The 16,908-nt window shown below is 64.3% G+C and overlaps 1 protein-coding gene across 7 annotated transcripts in view; it reads left to right on the forward strand.

Annotated features, from left to right (window-relative positions):
• Positions 1-16,908, forward strand: part of DCTN1 (dynactin subunit 1) — a 78,914-nt gene that overhangs the window by 6,549 nt on the left and 55,457 nt on the right. For 5 of the 7 annotated variants that reach the window (XM_075420197.1, XM_075420199.1, XM_075420200.1 and 2 more), the window contains exons 1-2: positions 2,325-2,569; positions 16,193-16,441. In XM_075420197.1, coding sequence (XP_075276312.1) covers positions 2,537-2,569; positions 16,193-16,441 — 282 coding nt within the window. In that variant the 5' untranslated portion in view covers positions 2,325-2,536. Of the gene's footprint in view, positions 1-2,323; positions 2,570-16,192; positions 16,442-16,908 lie in introns of those variants that run through there. The other 2 variants (XM_075420198.1, XM_075420201.1) reach the window with 2 other exon arrangements.

Below are 16,908 nucleotides of genomic sequence, written 5' to 3' on the forward strand. Positions count from 1 at the left end.
GCGGCCTCGCTGCGTGAAGGGTGCCCCGAGCTGCTCTAGCTCGGTGTCCCGTGCTCACCCACGGCTCCTGAGGTCCGCTGGGCTGGGCTTGTGGGCAGCAGGCCGGCAGCTCTGACGGAGCGGGTTACTGCCCGGGAAACGCCGAAATGCCCGGGGGGGGCCGGGCTGCGGCCGCTGAGCGGTGCCGGGGGTTGTTACCGAGTGCCCTGCTCCCTTCCCAGCGTGCCAGCCCCTGCTCCCTGCACCGTGTCTGCCTGTCCGTCACCGAATCCCAGCGTGGAAGGGTTGGCAGGGCCCTCTGGGGTCCCCCAGCCCAGCCCCCTGCCCAAGCAGGGTCACCCAGAGCAGGGGGCACAGCACCGCGGCCAGGGGGGGCTGGAATATCTCCAGAGAAGGAGACTCCACAGCCTCCCTGGGCAGCCTGGGCCAGGGCTCCGGCACCCTCAGAGGGAAGAAGTTCTTCCTCATCTTCAGCTGGAGCTTCCTCTGCTCCAGTTTGTGCCCGTGACCGCTTCCTTCAGAGCAGCGCAGAGAGGGGGAAAGGGCTGCAGAGTCTGGGGGTGCTCTGGTTGAGTTCTTGGGTGCTCCTCTGGCAATGTCCTCCTTTCTAGCCAAGGTTTCTTGTTGCTCGTCCCCGTTGTACATCTTTAAAGTTCACTCCCTTGAACGTGATGACTGTGTCCTCGAAGGCCACCTGCTTCATGGGACACCCTGGCCTTCCCCCGGCTGAGCGTGCCACCCTGCTCAGTGCTCCGCTCCGCTTTTTTGGTGCGTGTCGCTGGGTTTCTGCCTGGTTCCTGGGCACGGAGGTGGCTGATGTGGAGCTGCGTTCCTTGTTCGCCTGGCGTAGAGCGCTTGGGAGTCACCCACGGCCGTGCAGGAGAGAAGGGGCCAGGGGATGCGCTCGTCGTCCTCTGATCTGCGTGGTTGGAAGAATTCAGCCCCCGTGTTGACTCACCCGGAGCTTCCCGAGCAGGTTCCTCTTCATCCTTTTGAAAACTTCCTGGGAACGCTGGGTTCTCGCTGCAGGTGGGTCATGGCCTCCCTTACGGCCGCTGCAGCCGGGTGCCAACGCAGGACGCGCGCAGTCGTACGGACTGGTGGTGCAGCGCTGTCTGGGGGCCGGGCGCTGGCGTGCCGGGGCCGGCTGGATGGTGAGGGGCCTGGAGCATCTCTGCTGCGAGGAGAGGCTGAGGGAGCTGGGCTTGTTCAGCCTGGAGAAGAGAAGGCTGCGAGGGGACCTTCGAAATGCCCCTAAATATCTGCAGGGGGGGGGTCAGGAGGATGGGGCCAGACTCTTCCCAGTGGTGCCCAGCGCCAGGACAAGGGGCAACGGGCACAAACTGAAGCAGAGGAAGCTCCAGCTGAAGCCGAGGAAGAACTTCTTCCCTCTGAGGGTGCCGGAGCCCTGGCCCAGGCTGCCCAGGGAGGCTGTGGAGTCTCCTTCTCTGGAGATATTCCAGCCCCCCTGGCCGCGGTGCTGTGCCCCCTGCTCTGGGTGACCCTGCTTGGGCAGGGGGCTGGGCTGGGGGACCCCAGAGGGCCCTGCCAGCCCCACCATGCTGGGATGCTGGGATTCTGTCCCGGGCTGCCGGTGGTGCCGGTGCCTCGAAGCTGCGGCACACGGCGGCTGGGCGCGGTGCCGTGGTTGAGCCCCTCCGCCAGCCCCGATCAGGCAGCAATTAACGCCGCAGACAGCTCGGAGAAGAGGGGCTGATGACTTTAATTAGACGTCTGTTCAGATCAACTGGGGGAAGAACAATTATCGATTTTAAAAAATGCCCCACGGTTAACTCCTTGGTGCCCGTGCCAGGCGCCGCGGCGGCGTGCGGGCGTCTCCCTGGCGGTGCCGGGTGCTGGGGACGGAACCTGCGTCGCGGCGTTCTTCCTCCTCGGACTTTGCCACGGAGGGATGCGGTGCTGGGGGGGTGGGAGAGGAAGGGGTGGCTGCTGGGGGCAAACCTTGGCGAGGGGGCACGGGAGGGAGCGTGGGGGGCACGAGAGGGAGCATGGGGGGCACGCCGAGCCGCGGCATGCCACCGGGGTGTCCTGGGGGGTCTTGGTTGGCTCCGGGCGGGAGGAGATCCGGGTGGCCCCAGCCTGGTGTCCGGCCATGGGCGCTGCCGGTGCAGCAGGGTGAGCGGAGGAGGCTGCATGGTGGCCGGTGGCCGTGCCGGTGGCCGTGCCGGTGGCCGTGCCAGCACATTGGGGTGGCCGAGCGAGGCCGGCTGCCTCTGGTCCTGCGGCTCCGCCGGGAGCCGGGTAGCGTTAGGACCCAGCGAGCTGGCAGCGCGGTGACAAGTCTGGAGCAGCACTAGCGCAGCGTAGTCTCCATCAGCTGGGCTGGATTTTTGTGTGTCCCTCTGCTGAAGAAGCCTCTGCCGGGAAGGGGCTGCTGCCCCTCGCCGGGGGGACGCGGCGATGGCCGGAGCCGCTGAAACCTGAGAAACCGCTGCTGGGTTGCTGCAGGCCGGGAACTGAGACCATTATCTAAAAATAATAAATCTTCAAAATAAAGAGGCGCGCCGGCGGCAGCATGGCCCAGAGCAAGAGGCACGCATTCGGCCGGGTAAGCTGGGGGGGGAAAGTTATTTACCAACTCCTGGCGATGCTGTTAGGTAATATTGTAATCTATCTTACCGCTGTCCGTTGCGATGAAAAATAGAGCTATTTTTGTACTGAAACCTGGATGGGGTTTCCCGGGCTTTCACATTTCTGGAATTTGATATCTTCGTCGGTAACGCTATCGGTTACGGTACACGGTGGGTGGGTGAGCGGTCTGAATTACATCAGCAGCTGCGTCCTTTTGCTCTGAGTTGGGCTGCGTTGCCGTTAATTATCGCTGATAATGCAGCGAGGCGTCAGCCCAGCCTCCGGCGACGACAGGATCTTTCTAGGGCTTCTCAGCACAAAGATTCGGGGTTGTTTTCCTTTCCGCATCGTGTTTTTCCTTCCTCTTTGCTTTTTTTTTTCCAGGTTGCAGGGTGAGATACCGAGCTTCCGAGTGCCTGAAAACCGTTTCCAGGTTTTACCGTATTGCAGTTAACCCCGGGTGGCGCGGCGGGCAGCGGAGCCGGACCGGCACCGGCCCTGCGCCAGGCCTGGCTTCGGAGTTTTCCTTTGTGGTTTTGTTCTCCGTGGCCGGCGCGGGGATGCTGCGTCCCCGACCCTCGCTGTTCTGGGGAGCGGGCAGCGCGTTTTCGGCGGCTCGGCAGCTCGGCGCTTGCCAACTTGGCAGAGCGCTCTGGTAACTCCGGGGGCAGGCGGGCTGCGCTTCGGCGGGGCCGGCGAGGGCAGACCCCTTCCCACCGCCCTGCTGGGTCCGTGCCCGGCCCGAAGCCCCCCGTGCGGGCGCGTGGCCTGCGGCTGCCGTGCCTGGCAGGGGAGATGTGCGAGCACACCGGGCCGGGAGCTGCTCACCGCCGGCGTGGCTGCGTGCCGCGGCCGGTGGCCGAAGCGCTCTGCTGGCACAGCCGGCGGCCGCTGAACGGAGCGGCTGCCCTGCAGAACGGGCTGGGGGCTGCCGTGCCCACCCCGTGCGGGGTCAGAGCCTGTTTCCGTGCGGGGATGCGGCTGCGGAGCGCTGGCCTGGGCTGGCAGCGGGCGCACGACGCCGGCCGCTCCGGCTCCCCAGGCTCTGCGTTGGGCCAAGGGTGCTGGTTTCGGGGGGGAAGCGGGGCGAGGGAGGTGAAATTTCAGCCGCAGTCTCGGCAGCCTCTCCTGATAACGGCGTTGGATTTCGGGCGGGGGGACGGCGGCTGCGTCTCCGGGATGCGAGCGGGCTGATCTGCGTTCTGAAATCGGTTCCGCGGGGACCGGAGCTGCGCCAGCCCTGCCGGCTGGGCCGGAGCGACCGGCTGCCGCGCGGCGTCCGGACGAGGGCTGCGGGGCCGCGTGCTCCTGCGCCGTGGCCGATGGCACCGCGCTCAGAACGCCCAGACCGTTCGCGTCTGACTGCTCGCTCCCCGGCCTCGGGCAGGGTGAACCCAGCGCCGCGGTGGGGGCTTCGTCCCGGCTCATCTGCGACGCAGACCCGCGCCGCGCCGGCTTCTGCCGGGTGGGACGCAGCCACCCCCGCCGTGCCCCCGCTGACGGGTCTGCTCTGAATCCGGGGCGATCCCCTCGTCTCGGTGGGGGTGGCGTGGCAGCACCACGCGCTGTTCCGTGATGGCACCGAACTGGGAGGAGCGGTGGGCACCCCGGCAGGGTGTGCTGGATCCAGCGAGACCTGGGCAGGTGGAGAGTTGGGCAGAGAGGAACCTGATGAGGTTCAACCAGGGCAAGGGCAGGGTCCTGCCCCTGGGGAGGAACAACCCCAGGCACCAGGACAGGCTGGGGCGGCCCTGCTGGAGAGCAGCTCTGCGGAGAGGGACTGGGAGTGCTGGGGGACGACAGGGTGACCATGAGCCAGCAGCGTGCCCTGGGTGCCAAGAAGGCCAAGGGGATCCTGGGGTGCATGAGGAGGAGTGTGGGCAGCAGGGCGAGGGAGGTTCTCCTGCCCCTCTGCTCTGCCCTGGGGAGGCCCCATCTGCAGTGCTGGGTCCAGTGCTGGGCTCCCCAGTTCAAGAGAGATGAGGAGCTACTGGAGAGAGTCCAGCGGAGGGCTACGAGGATGAGGAGGGGACTGGAGCATCTCTGCTGCGAGGAGAGGCTGAGGGAGCTGGGCTTGTTCAGCCTGGAGAAGAGAAGGCTGCGAGGGGACCTTCGAAATGCCCATAAATATCTGCAGGGTGGGGGTCAGGAGGACGGGGCCAGACTCTTTCCAGTGGTGCCCAGCGACAGGACAAGGGGCACCGGGCACAAACTGGAGCAGAGGAAGCTCCAGCTGAAGATGAGGAAGAACTTCTTCCCTCTGAGGGTGCCAGAGCCCTGGCCCAGGCTGCCCAGGGAGGCTGTGGAGTCTCCTTCTCTGGAGATATTCCAGCCCCCCTGGCCGCGGTGCTGTGCCCCCTGCTCTGGGTGACCCTGCTTGGGCAGGGGGTGGCACTGGGGGACCCCAGAGGGCCCTGCCAGCCCCTGCCACGCTGGGATTCTGGGATTTTGGGATTCTGTGATAACTGGTCTTATCAGAAACTAGAATTATTTCCGAGTCTTTCCTTGTTCCAGCCGCGCTGGGGCACGTCTTGAGCCTGAGGCGAAGAGCGCGGTAACCTGCGGTCGCGAGTCTCGCTACGGGAGCTTTGCAGGGCTGGGTGCTGTGCTCGAGGTTCGCCTGAAACTTCTGATCTGTGCTGGGAATGACAGTTTGAGGTTCAATTAGTCATATCCGCACGGAGGGCGGCGTCCCGGCGTAATGACGTGAGTCTGCCTTCTGGAAGGAGTACGGTAAATACTCCTCGGGTTACCTGCTAGAAGGGAGCGGAAGACTGAAACCGTCACGCTCAGGTGGAAGGCGGTGGTGACCCAAGTCACGCTCACATCACAGCTCGGGTCGCTTGGAATTGCCTCCATTTCTCGGTGACTGATAACCGGTACCCTCAAAGAACTGGAGGAGTGGCCTGGAAACGCGTGTGGTGCTTTAAAGGAGGGCGAGGAGAGGGCCGCGCCGTGTTGCTGAGCGGAGCCAGCTCGGCAGCGGTGCGGAGCGAAGCCTCCTGTTGCCGGAGGAGGTGGGGGGCGAAGCGCAGCCCCCAGCCTGGCTGCCCGCCTGGAGGAGGCTTCTCCCCCAGCCCTGTCCCCACGGGTCTGGGGATCTTCTGGGGTGGTGGCTTCCTCCGAGGCGCCTGCCGGTGACCGGCAGCGGTGGCTTACACGCACCTCCTGCAGGCTCCTGCCCGATCCAGAGGCTGTCAGCGGGCCAGTGGCCCGGGGGTGGCTCTGGCCTCGGGCACGTACCCCTGCTCTCATCCCCTGGGCTGGGGTCCCTGGGAGCTTCCAACAGCTCCCTGCTCCGTGCTCACTGTCAGCCTTGCTGTCTGTGCCCAGAGCTCGGGTACCCGGAGCACCGGCCTGGCCTGCTGGGAAGGTCAGCGTGACCAGGGGGTTGCTCACACCTCCTTGCTCGCTGGGCACTGCTCGAAGAAGACCCTTTGGTCGCTGGTGGCAGGGGAGCAGTTCCCAAAACTCAGCCCCCCTGAAGGGTTGTTGGTTTTCCGCAGACGGAGCCCAGGACAGGCCCTGCGGTGTGAGGTGCAGCTCTGGGGACACGCGCTGGCTCCTGGGAAGGGATCGGCGAGGAGCTGGCACGCTGTGCGGTGTCTGGAGACCCGGGGCGGTTCTGGGCTGTGTCACCAGCTGCCGTGTCGGGCTGTCGTGCCCTGGTGTCCCCGAGGACAACCGTCCCCAAGTCTGCGGTGTCTCTCACCCCCGCCTCCTTCCTCCGCAGCTGGCGAGGGACGGTGACCGCAGCCGAGAGGAACGGCCGCAGCCGGGCCCCGGGCTCCCCAGCCCACCGCCGAGCTGGCTCTGCTCTCCCACCTCCGCTCGGGAGGGCCGTCGGGTCCCCAGCCTGCGGTCATCCGGCTGGAACGTAGGTGGGGATGCGCTGTTTCCAGCTTGGGTGGGTTCTCTCCTTGTAACGTCTGGGACTGCGGTGCTCGCGTCGTTCTGGGTCTTCGTGAGAATGCCAGCCCCGGGTTTGGTCGGGCAGGGGAGCCCCTGGCTTCTGCGGCCGCGCTGGGGACCTGAGGCCAGGCAGAGCCCTCGGAGCGGTCGGCTTGGTCCTGGCTGCAGTCGACACGCCGGCAGCAGCGCGGGGCACGGCACGCTGCAGCACGGGAACAAGAGAATGTTGGCTCTGGTGCCTTGTCCCGAGGCAGCGACCGTGGCAGTCCCTGGCCGGGCCCCGCGGCTGCCCCGGCTCTGCGCAGCTCTGGCCCCGAGCCGCTGCGTGGGGTTCGGAGCAGAGCAGAGCTGCGTGTGCTGCCCAGGCGGAGCTCCCGGCGCCGGGGGAGCTGAGCTCCTGAGCTGGAGGCCGCGGAGAGGTCGGTGAGCGGCGTGCGCTGCCGTCCTCCCGCCGGAGCAGGGCCCCTTGTCCCACAGTCGCGTTTCTCATCAGCTGGAAACGCAAGCTGGAAAGCCGTCGCCTTTTCTGAAGGGCGGGAATGCGTTAGAGGCTTGTCGCCTGCTCTCCCTTTTTGCTGAACGTTAAGGATTCAGGAAATGTTTCTGTTCGAATCAGAGCTGATGGGCACGTGGGCCTTCAGCGTGCGGGTGTGCTGGCCGGGCTCGCAGAGCGTTCAGCGCTGCCGGAACCCTCCCGGTGCTCCTCAGAGCTGCAGTCTGGTGGGAAGCTGAAGAACAGCTCCTGGATTTGGGAATGGGTGTTGCAGCCATCAGAGGCGGATTTCACAGGGTGTCTGGGCGGGGGTGGGTGGGGTGAGAGCCGCTTCGATGCCGAGGAGCGTGGTGCCTCGCAGTCCGGGCTGCTGCGCGCGGTGCTGGGAGAAGCAGGCGAAGCCCCTGGTGTGAGACCAGTGATGCTGTGGAGCAACGGTTGAGATCCTGCCCTAAAAAAGACTTATCCCAGAACCCCAGACCGGTTTGGGTGGGAAGGGACCTGACAGACCCCCCAGCCCACCCCCCTGCCACTGGCAGGGACCCTTCCCCCAGCCCAGGCTGCTCCCAGCCCCGTCCAACCTGGCCTTGAGCCCTGCCAGGGAGGGGGCAGCCCCAGCTCCTCTGGGCACCCCCAGAGTGAAGAATTTCTCCCTCGGATCTCCCCTAAATCTCCCCTCTCCCAGCTCAAAGCCATCCCCCCTTGTCCCCTCACCCCCTGCCCTTGTCCCAGCCCCTCTCCAGCTCTCTTGTAGACCCCCATGAAGTTCTGGAAGACCTCTCTCAGGTCTCCCTGCAGCCTTCTCCTCCCCAGGCTGAGCAGCCCCAGCTCTCCCAGCCTCTCCTCCCAGCAGAGGGGCTCCAGCCCCCGGGTTGTCCCTTGTGGGTGAAGGTCTGCGGACGCTCTGAGCGCGCTGTGGCAGTCGCCCTCGGGAGGCTTGGCCGTGCTGCTGAGCGCTGCGGCTGTGCGGAGAGCCCTTCCCAGGGTGGGACGTGTTTCGGGGTGGATGTGCGCTGGGGGCAGGTTCTGTTTTTCCCTTTGTAGTGGCCGTGATCGTAGCCATCACCCCACCGTGGTGTCCCTGCCCCTAGGTGGGCGCCAGTCTGTCCTGCTCATGGGGGCTGGGTGGGCTTGGGACAGTCCCGTCTCTGCTGGGTCCTGGGCGGCTGCAGCTGTGGTGCAGAGCTCCGGGGTGGACCTCCCCGAGCTCCTGGAAGTCCTTTCCTACCCCTCGTGCTGTGTGCCAGCAGGTTCAGGGAGCGCAGGGTGCTGATGAAGCTTCCCAGGCGGTGCAGCGTGGAGAAAGGGGCCTTTCCTTCCCGTCAGCACCACGTCCGCCCCGCTGGCCTCGCCCCTTACCGCAGAAGGGTCTTGCGTGTGACCGCAGAGCGACGGAAAGGTTCTTCATCGCTGCGCCCAGCTGACCGTGCGAGCGCAGGCTCTGCACCCTGGTTCATCCCTGTGGGATCTGGAGATCACAGAACTTGTGAAAACTGCTGGTAGGAGTTGGGGGGCTGAGGTGGGGGCTGCTCGCTCAGCTCGGGCTGTCTGCGGGAGCTGGGGAGGACGAGGAGGAGGAGGAGGAGGAGGAGGAGGAGGATCACATCGCAGACACGTGTCCCCCGAGCCCGGCACGCCGTGCGCAGGCGCTGGCCGTCGGTGTGCGGCGCGGGGCTCCGGGGAGCGTGCGTGGGGTTTCCTGCAGACGGTGTCGGGAGCTGCCGGGTCCGCGTGCCACCGGCGCGTGGCCGCACGGCGGCCGGGCTGCGTGCCTCGCCCGTGCCCCCCGGGAGTTTCCTTCCCCCCAGCGACGGGCGCGCCTTACCTCGCAGGCAGGGCTCTGGAAGCCCACCCGAACTCCCAGGCTGCCCTGCACTTCTCCAACCAGTACAGGCTTGGGGTGGACCTGCTGGAGAGCAGCTCTGCGGAGAGGGACCTGGGTGTCCTGGTGGACGACAGGGTGACCATGAGCCAGCAGTGTGCCCTGGCTGCCAAGAAAGCCAATGGGATCCTGGGGTGCATCAAGAAGAGTGTGGCCAGCAGGGCGAGGGAGGTTCTCCTTCCCCTCTACACTGCCCTGGTGAGGCCTCATCTAGAGTACTGTGTCCAGTGCTGGGCTCCCCAGTTCAAGAAAGATGAAGAGCTACTGGAGAGAGTCCAGCGGAGGGCTACAAGGATGATGAGGGGACTGGAGCATCTCCACTACGAGGAGAGGTTGAGGGAGCTGGGCTTGTTCGGCCTGAAGAAGAGAAGGCTGCGAGGGGACCTTATAAATGCCTACAAATATCTGCAGGTTGGGTGTCAGGAGGATGGGGCCAAGCTCTTTTCAGTGGTGCCCAGTGACAGGACAAGGGGCAATGGGCACAAACTGAGGCACAGGAAGTTCTGTCTGAACATGAGGAAGAACCTCTTCACTGTGAGGGTGACAGAGCACTGGAACAGGGTGCCCAGGGAGGCTGTGGAGTCTCCTTCTCTGGAGATATTCAAGACCCGCCTGGACAAGGTCCTGTGCAGCCTGCTGTAGGTGACCCTGCTTGGGCAGGGGGGTTGGACTAGATGACCCACAGAGGTCCCTTCCAACCCCTACTATTCTGAGATTCTGTGATTCTGTGAACCACTCTTGGCAAAGTTATTTTCTTGTTCTCTTTCCTTAAGTGGGGCTGGGCAGTAGCTCACATCGGGAAATCCTTGCTCCGAGCGGGCGTGCAGCTTCCCAGTTTTCCTTTTTACTGAGTCTTACGGTTGCCGTTTTGTTCGGGATGGGTTTTGTGTTGGTAGAAGTTGTCTTCTGGATTCCCCAAAATCGCGCTGTGCCGGTGGAGAAGCAGCTGCTGGGCTTCCGAAGAGCGATCCGCAGCCTCTCGGCTTTGCCAGGAGTCAGGTCCCGCTGGGGAGGAGCAGCGGGGGAGCAGGGGGAGGGCAGGACACGACTCCAGGAGTTCCTTCGCCAGACGCTGCAAGCAAATCGTTATTCTGCAAGGCTTTTTTGCTGATGTTCAAATTACAGGCCTTCTTGGGAAGGGAGGGCACTCAGCATGGGAATACCACGGAATTAATAAGTTTTCTGTCTTTTTTTAAAAACGAAACCTTATTTGATAGATTTACAAAATTGTAATCATTTTATATTTGAGACTGAACGCGTGCACCTGCTTTTGCCAGGTCGCATTGCATCAGCTTCTGTCGCTCAGCAGCGAGGGGACCGCAGACGCGCGGGGAGGAGGCTGACGCCTTGCTTCGTCGCGTTCCCGCGTGTTGCTAAGTGCCTGCGGTGTCGGAACATCCGAGCCGTGGCTGCAGCGACGGGCCGGCCGGAGACCGACCGCGTTCGGCCAGGCTGAGGGCAGGCCCGAGGCGAGCGAAGACGCCTTTCTGAGATGTCGCGGTCGCTAATGAAATCCGTTGCGTGGAGGTATCGATGAGTAAACGTGGGCAGCGGCGCGGCGGGGCTCGCCGTGGTGGCACGGCCTGGCTGGAGCTCTGGGCTGCGTGCTCCCGTCCTTCCCGGGGCACGGGACCGCGCCTGGCTCCGTCGCCTCGGTCCCTGCGCGAGCCTCCCCAGCCCGTCCCTGGGCGCAGCACGCGCGGCCATGGCTCCGCGGGCTCGGGGGAGCCCGTCCACGCCACCGGCTCTGATCCGGTGGAGATGGGCACCGTCAGCGGCAGAGGTGCTGTGCCGGGGCCCCAGCCGGGCTCACGCAGACCCACGAGGTCCCTGCTGCGCCCGTTTCGCCGCTGGCCCCGCTCGGGTGGGTGGGTGGGTGGGAGCAGCGTCGCTCCGCCGTGCTCCCGCGCCGGTGGGTGCGGGCAGGGTCTGCAGGGAGAGAGCCGCTACAGAATCCCAGAATCCCAGCGTGGGGGGGGTTGGCAGGGCCCTCTGGGGTCCCCCAGCCCAACCCCCTGCCCAAGCAGGGTCACCCAGAGCAGGGGGCACAGCACCGCGGCCAGGCGGGGCTGGAATATCTCCAGAGAAGGAGACTCCACAGCCTCCCTGGGCAGCCTGGGCCAGGGCTCCGTCACCCTCAGAGGGAAGAAGTTCTTCCTCGGGTTCAGCTGGAGCTTCCTCTGCTCCAGTTTGTGCCCGTTGCCCCTTGACCTGTCGCTGGGCACCACTGCAAAGAGTCTGGCCCCGTCCTCCTGACCCCCACCCTGCAGATATTTAGAGGCATTTCGAAGGTCCCCTCGCAGCCTTCTCTTCTCCAGGCTGAACAAGCCCAGCTCCCTCAGCCTCTCCTCGTAGGAGAGATGCTTCAGTCCCCTCCTCATCCTCGTAGCCCTCCGCTGGACAGCTATGCATTGCTGCTTCGTCATTGGTAAAACAGCCCCTGAAGAGCTTTTGTGGTGTAAAAACCACCAGGAATTTCTTCTCCCATGCGAAGTCCCGGTTTTTCTTCGCTGGGGAATCGATGCGATTGCTGGCGGGGGGCAGGGCGGCGCGGAGGGGCCGGTGCTGTGCTCTGCTGCTGGTCCTCTCCCCAGACGGGCAGCCCTGGCTTACGCGGCTCCTCGTCTCCAGCTCTGCTGTCTGTCCCTTCCTGGGGCAGGCGTCTGTCCGCGGCCACGTCGGGACCTCGAGCGGGGCAGCTCAGCTGGGGCAGCACGCCTGGGAGGTGGTCAGCTGTGACAGAGAACGGGCGAGAAGCGGGGAATGGGTTGGGTTGGGAGGGACCTTGGAGATCAGCTGGTTCCAACCCCCTGCCACGAGCAGGGACATCTCCCACCAGCCCAGGGTGCTCCGAGCTCCATCCAGCCTGGCCTTGGACCCTGCCGGGGAGGGAAGGGCGTCAGCGCCTGGCGAATTGGCTCTGCTCTCGGGGACGCTGTGGTGCGGAGCCACGCTGTGCCCTGTGCCCGGCTGCTGACAGCTCCGGGCGTGTCGTTCGCTGTTAATGTGTGCTTCTGCTCCGCTGAGGCTTTGGAAGGAAGCGAGGAAGATGAGCTCTCCCGCAGCTCTCGTGCGAGTGCTCCGCAGAAAGCGATCCCCAGACGCCCGCGGGCAGCCCACAGCACCAAGCGGGACGCTGCTGCGGCGGAAACGGTGAAACAGCTGATTTTTGAGGCCAGCTGATCTGCTACCGCTCTGCAGACTGGTGCTATAGAAAAATAAAAATTAAATTGTAAGGTGAAAGCCCGGCAGGGTTATCTCGGCGCTCCGAGGCTCTGTCTTGTCCCACTCGGAGCAGCTGCGAGGTCGGTTCCTGCGAGTCCTGCTCGGCTCTGGAAGCATCTCCCGGGGTTTGGTGTGCCCGAGCCGGCCCCGGCTGCCTGCCCGGCCGTGTGCGTGCGGGGTGCTGCTCTGGCACCAGGGCTGCTCCTGCCTCGCAGGCCGTGCGCCCGCCCCGGCCGTGGGCTGCGCGACGCTGTCGGGAGCAGCTCCGGAAGTTACCGGAATGCGTCCCAGTCTCGTGCTTTGGAAAGGCACCAGTGCACGCTGGGCCTGAGCTGGAACAGCTGCTCATCACAACAGCAGAAATCCGGGCCCTGCAGGTTGGAAAAAGGGTCTGCAGGAGAGGAGCCGAACTTGGTGGCTTTCTGTAATGGAGTGGCTACGTCAGGGGACGAGGAAAGAGCTGTGGATGTCGTCTGTCTGGACTTCTGTGAGGCCTTCGACACAGTCCCCACAGCACCCTTCTCTCTGAATGGGAGAGATAAGAGATTTGATGGGTGGACTGTTCGGTGGGTGAGCAGCTGGTTGGAAGGTCACAGCCAGAGGGTAGTGGTTGATGTCCAAATGGATGCTGGTGGCAAGTGGTGTTCCTCAGGGGTCCGTACTGGGACCGGTGCTGTTTAACGTCTTCATCAATGACTTAAACAGCAAGATTGAGTGCACCCTCTGCAAGTTTGCAGGTGACACCCAGCTGAGTGGTGCAGTTGTGACACCAGAAGGACGGGATGGCATCCAGAGGGACCTGGACAAGCTTGAGAAGTGGGCCTGCGTGAACCTCATGAGGTTCAACAAGGCCAAGTTCAAGGTCCTACACCTGGGTCGGGGCAACCCCTGCTATCAATACAGGCTGGGGGATGAAAGGATCGAGAGCAGCCCTGCCGAGAGGGACTTGGGGGTACTGGGGGGTGAAAAGCTGGCCATGAGGCACCAATGAGTGCTCACAGCCCATAAGGCCAACCGTGTCCTGGGCTGCATCAAAAGCAGCGTGGCCAGCAGGTCAAAGGAGGGGATTCTGCCCCTCTGCTCTGCTCTGGTGAGACCCCACCTGGAGTCCTGCGTTCAGCTCTGGAGCCCTCAGCACAGGAGGGACATGGAGCTGTTGGAGCGGGTCCAGAGGAGGGCCACAAAGACAACGCGAGGGCTGGAGCACCTTTCCTGTCAGGAAGGGCTGGGAGAGCTGGGGCTGTTCAGCCTGGGGAGGGGAAGGCTGCGGGGAGACCTGATTGCAGCCTTTCAGTGCTTAAAGGGACCCTGTAGGAAAGATGGGGACAATATTTTCAGCAGGGCTTGTTGCAGTAGGACAAGGAGCAATGGCTTTGATCTAAGGGAGGGTAGATTTAGACTAGAGATAAGGAAGAAATTCTTCACCATGAGGGTGGTGAGGCACTGGAACGGGTTGCCCAGAGAGGTAGTGGAGGCCCCATCCCTGGAAGCATTCCAGGCCAGGCTGGACGGGGCTCTGAGCAGCCTGGTCTGGTTGAAGATGTCCCTGCTCGCTGCGGTGGGGTTGGACTAGATGACCTCTGCAGGTCCCTTCCGACCCAAAGCGTTCGGTGATTCCGCGCAGGCAGACGGCGCGGCGCTCCCGCCGTGCGAGCCAGCAGCCAGCTGCCCGCCGCGGTGACCCGGGCACCTCGTGAATCGAGTCGGCCGAGACAGCGCCGCGGCGGAACCAGCCCGCTGCCTGCAGCTCGCCGCGCTGCCGCGGGTCCCCCGCGAGCGCGTCCTGCGCCTTCGCCGCAGCCGGCGCCCGCTGAAGCCGTGCGTGGTGGGTGCTCCCCTGCCACGGAGCTGGCGGTGGAGGGCTGGGCGCCCGTGGCCATGCCCTGCGCTGGGCAGCGCGTCCCGCAGCCCTGCAGCTCCGAGGTCCCGCTCGCGGCATCGCCCCACGCGTGGGCCCTGCCCGGGCTGCGGCTGCCCGCGGGCGCCGAGACCGTGGGACGGCAACCGTGACGCGGGGTGGGAGCAAGGGGGGCGACGGTGCTGAGAATGGCTGAGGGGGAACCTCTCCCTTTGGGGGGTGACTCTGCATTTTCCTTTCGGCTGCGTGTTTGCTCAGCGTTGCTCCCATTTTTTATAACAAGTGGGACACGCGGAGCTTCAGCCGCCGGTATTTTGCGGAAGTTTGGTGCTCGTTCTTCTGGCAGCTGAGATGGCCCAGTACCTTGGTAGACATTTATCTGAGCGTGTAGCAGAGGTTTGAGATTTGAGGTCTAGATTTGAGATCTAGATTTGAGATTTTTCCTGCCAAGAAGGCCAACGGGACCCTGGGGTGCATGAGGAGGAGTGTGGGCAGCAGGGCGAGGGAGGGTCTCCTCCCCCTCTGCTCTGCCCTGGGGAGGCCCCAGCTGCAGTGCTGGGTCCAGTGCTGGGCTCCCCAGTTCAAGAAAGATGAGGAGCTGCTGGAGAGAGTCCAGCGGAGGGCTGCGAGGATGAGGAGGGGACTGGAGCATCTCTGCTACGAGGAGAGGCTGAGGGAGCTGGGCTTGTTCAGCCTGGAGAAGAGAAGGCTGAGAGGGGACCTTCGAAATGGCTCTAAATATCTGCAGGGTGGGGGTCAGGAGGACGGGGCCAGACTCTTCCCAGTGGTGCCCAGCGACAGGACAAGGGGCACTGGGCACAAACTGGAGCAGAGGAAGCTCCAGCTGAAGATGAGGAAGAACTTCTTCCCTCTGAGGGTGCCGGAGCCCTGGCCCAGGCTGCCCAGGGAGGCTGTGGAGTCTCCTTCTCTGGAGATATTCCAGCCCCCCTGGCCGCGGTGCTGTGCCCCCTGCTCTGGGTGACCCTGCTTGGGCAGGGGGCTGGGCTGGGGGACCCCAGAGGGCCCTGCCAACCCCACCATGCTGTGATTCTGTGAACTACGGACAGATGGGGTGATGTAAATGCCAAACGTGCTTCATTTTCGAGAGCGGCGGAAGGACAGCGCCGCGGTGTCGCACAGGGCTGGGGACCTCGAGCTGCGGCGGTCAAACATCCCCTCCTGTCTTCGCGGCATTTAGAAGCAGCAGCCCCTCACAGGTGTCAACATCTGAGGGACAACCATTGGTATGGCATTACTTTGTAAACCGTGAAGGATAAATAGGGAGTTTAGCTCCGTGGCAGCACAGCGCGATCGTCGTCTGGTTCACCGGGGCTTGTTCCGGAGGAGGAGGCAGTGGGCGGGGGGAGATCCCAGCGCCTTACGTCTCTGGCCCCCCGTATGAACCCCATCAGTCTCGCTGCGGTTGTGGTCTCGGGTGCCTGCACCGAGTTCCTCGCTCCCACCGCTCTGTTGCTGCTCTGACAGAGCTGCTCGGTGTGGGCGGCCTCGCCGGCCGGAGGGGCTCGTGTCGGGGCGGCGAGCTCGAACTCTGGTGGCGCACGCTGAAATTTAAATGCGGATGAACGTTTGTGATGACGATGCCTGGAAAGGCCGGTGAATTTACCGCCGGTGTTTTCCGCTCCTCGGCATCCCGATGGGAAGCGCCGTCACCGCGGGTACCCGGGCTCCTGCGTGGAGCGGGCCCGTGGGTGCGGTGCAGGCTGCGGTGGGCGGGTGGTCTGGGTCTGCGGCTGCGGGTGGGCCACCAGCTCCTCAAACCCTGCCAGTAAGGGGGGGTGGGAAGGCAAACGGCGCTGGAGGGGGGTTCTCTGCTCCCGAGCCTGCAGCGCGAGAGGCGGGTGAGCCGTGGGCAACGGCTGGTGTGATGAAAACAGGACGGAGCGAGTGTAGGTCACGGCAGATCTGACTGCGCCAACAGCTTCGCCGTTGTGTTTCTTTTTCCCAAAAGCTTCTAAAAAACTTGGGGATTGGGTTTGTGAGCCCAGCGAGTCTGTTGAAGCTGTGCATAGCAGTTACCGGTGGTTTTACCGTTGTTTGTGGTTCCTGTCCAGCAGCTGTAATGGAAGGAATCACCTCTCGCTGGCTCCCAAGCAGAGCGGGCGGCGGAGGCGAAGGGGGAGCGACCCCTCGGGCTGAGGGGGTTGAACCGTGCGTCCGTCCGTCCGCGCCCGCCGCGTTTGACTTGCTGTGCTCTCCGCTCTGCCCGCAGGCCTCCAGCACCGGCGCCAGGATGAGCGTGGAAGCCAGCAGCAAGCCCCTGAAGGTGGGCTCCAGGGTCGAGGTCATCGGGAAGGGGCACCGTGGTACCGTGGCTTACGTGGGTGCCACGCTCTTTGCCACGGGGAAGTGGGTCGGAGTCATCCTGGACGAAGCGAAGGGCAAGAACGACGGGACCGTGCAGGGCAGGAAGTATTTCACCTGTGAGGAAAACCACGGCATCTTCGTGCGGCAGTCGCAGGTACGCTTCCCGCTGTGCGTGCCCCGCCGTGGCCTCCGCTTGCCGGGCCTGTGTGGGGTACGCGTGGCCCACGGGGCGCGTGGGTAGAGGGAGGAAAACAGCCCTTTGCGCCCGGGTGGGGAGAGAGAACCCCAGTTTCCTCCCCCCAGAGAGCGCGGGTTCTGGGACTCTCCATCTTGCGTCGTGTGAGGGAGCGGAACGGCTCTGAACGCAGCCGTGAGCTGGGATTCTGTGATTCTGTGAGCCGTGCCCGGGGGCTGTCCGGCCGCCCGCGCAGGGTTCGGTGCCAGGCTGTCACGCAGCTTCTCCCCACGTTTCACCGAGCGTCTCCGTGAGCCCAGTTCCTGGGGTCACGGTGAAAGCTTTTCAGATGAACTGGGTGGAAAAACGCGTGGTGCATTCTGGGGAGCATGGGATAGCTTTATTTTGCCTCCAGAACGCAGAGTTAAGTCTCTCCACTGCCCCAG

The sequence above is a fragment of the Opisthocomus hoazin genome, chromosome 5, assembly GCF_030867145.1.
Source record: "Opisthocomus hoazin isolate bOpiHoa1 chromosome 5, bOpiHoa1.hap1, whole genome shotgun sequence".
In the NCBI taxonomy this organism is placed as follows: domain Eukaryota; kingdom Metazoa; phylum Chordata; class Aves; order Opisthocomiformes; family Opisthocomidae; genus Opisthocomus; species Opisthocomus hoazin.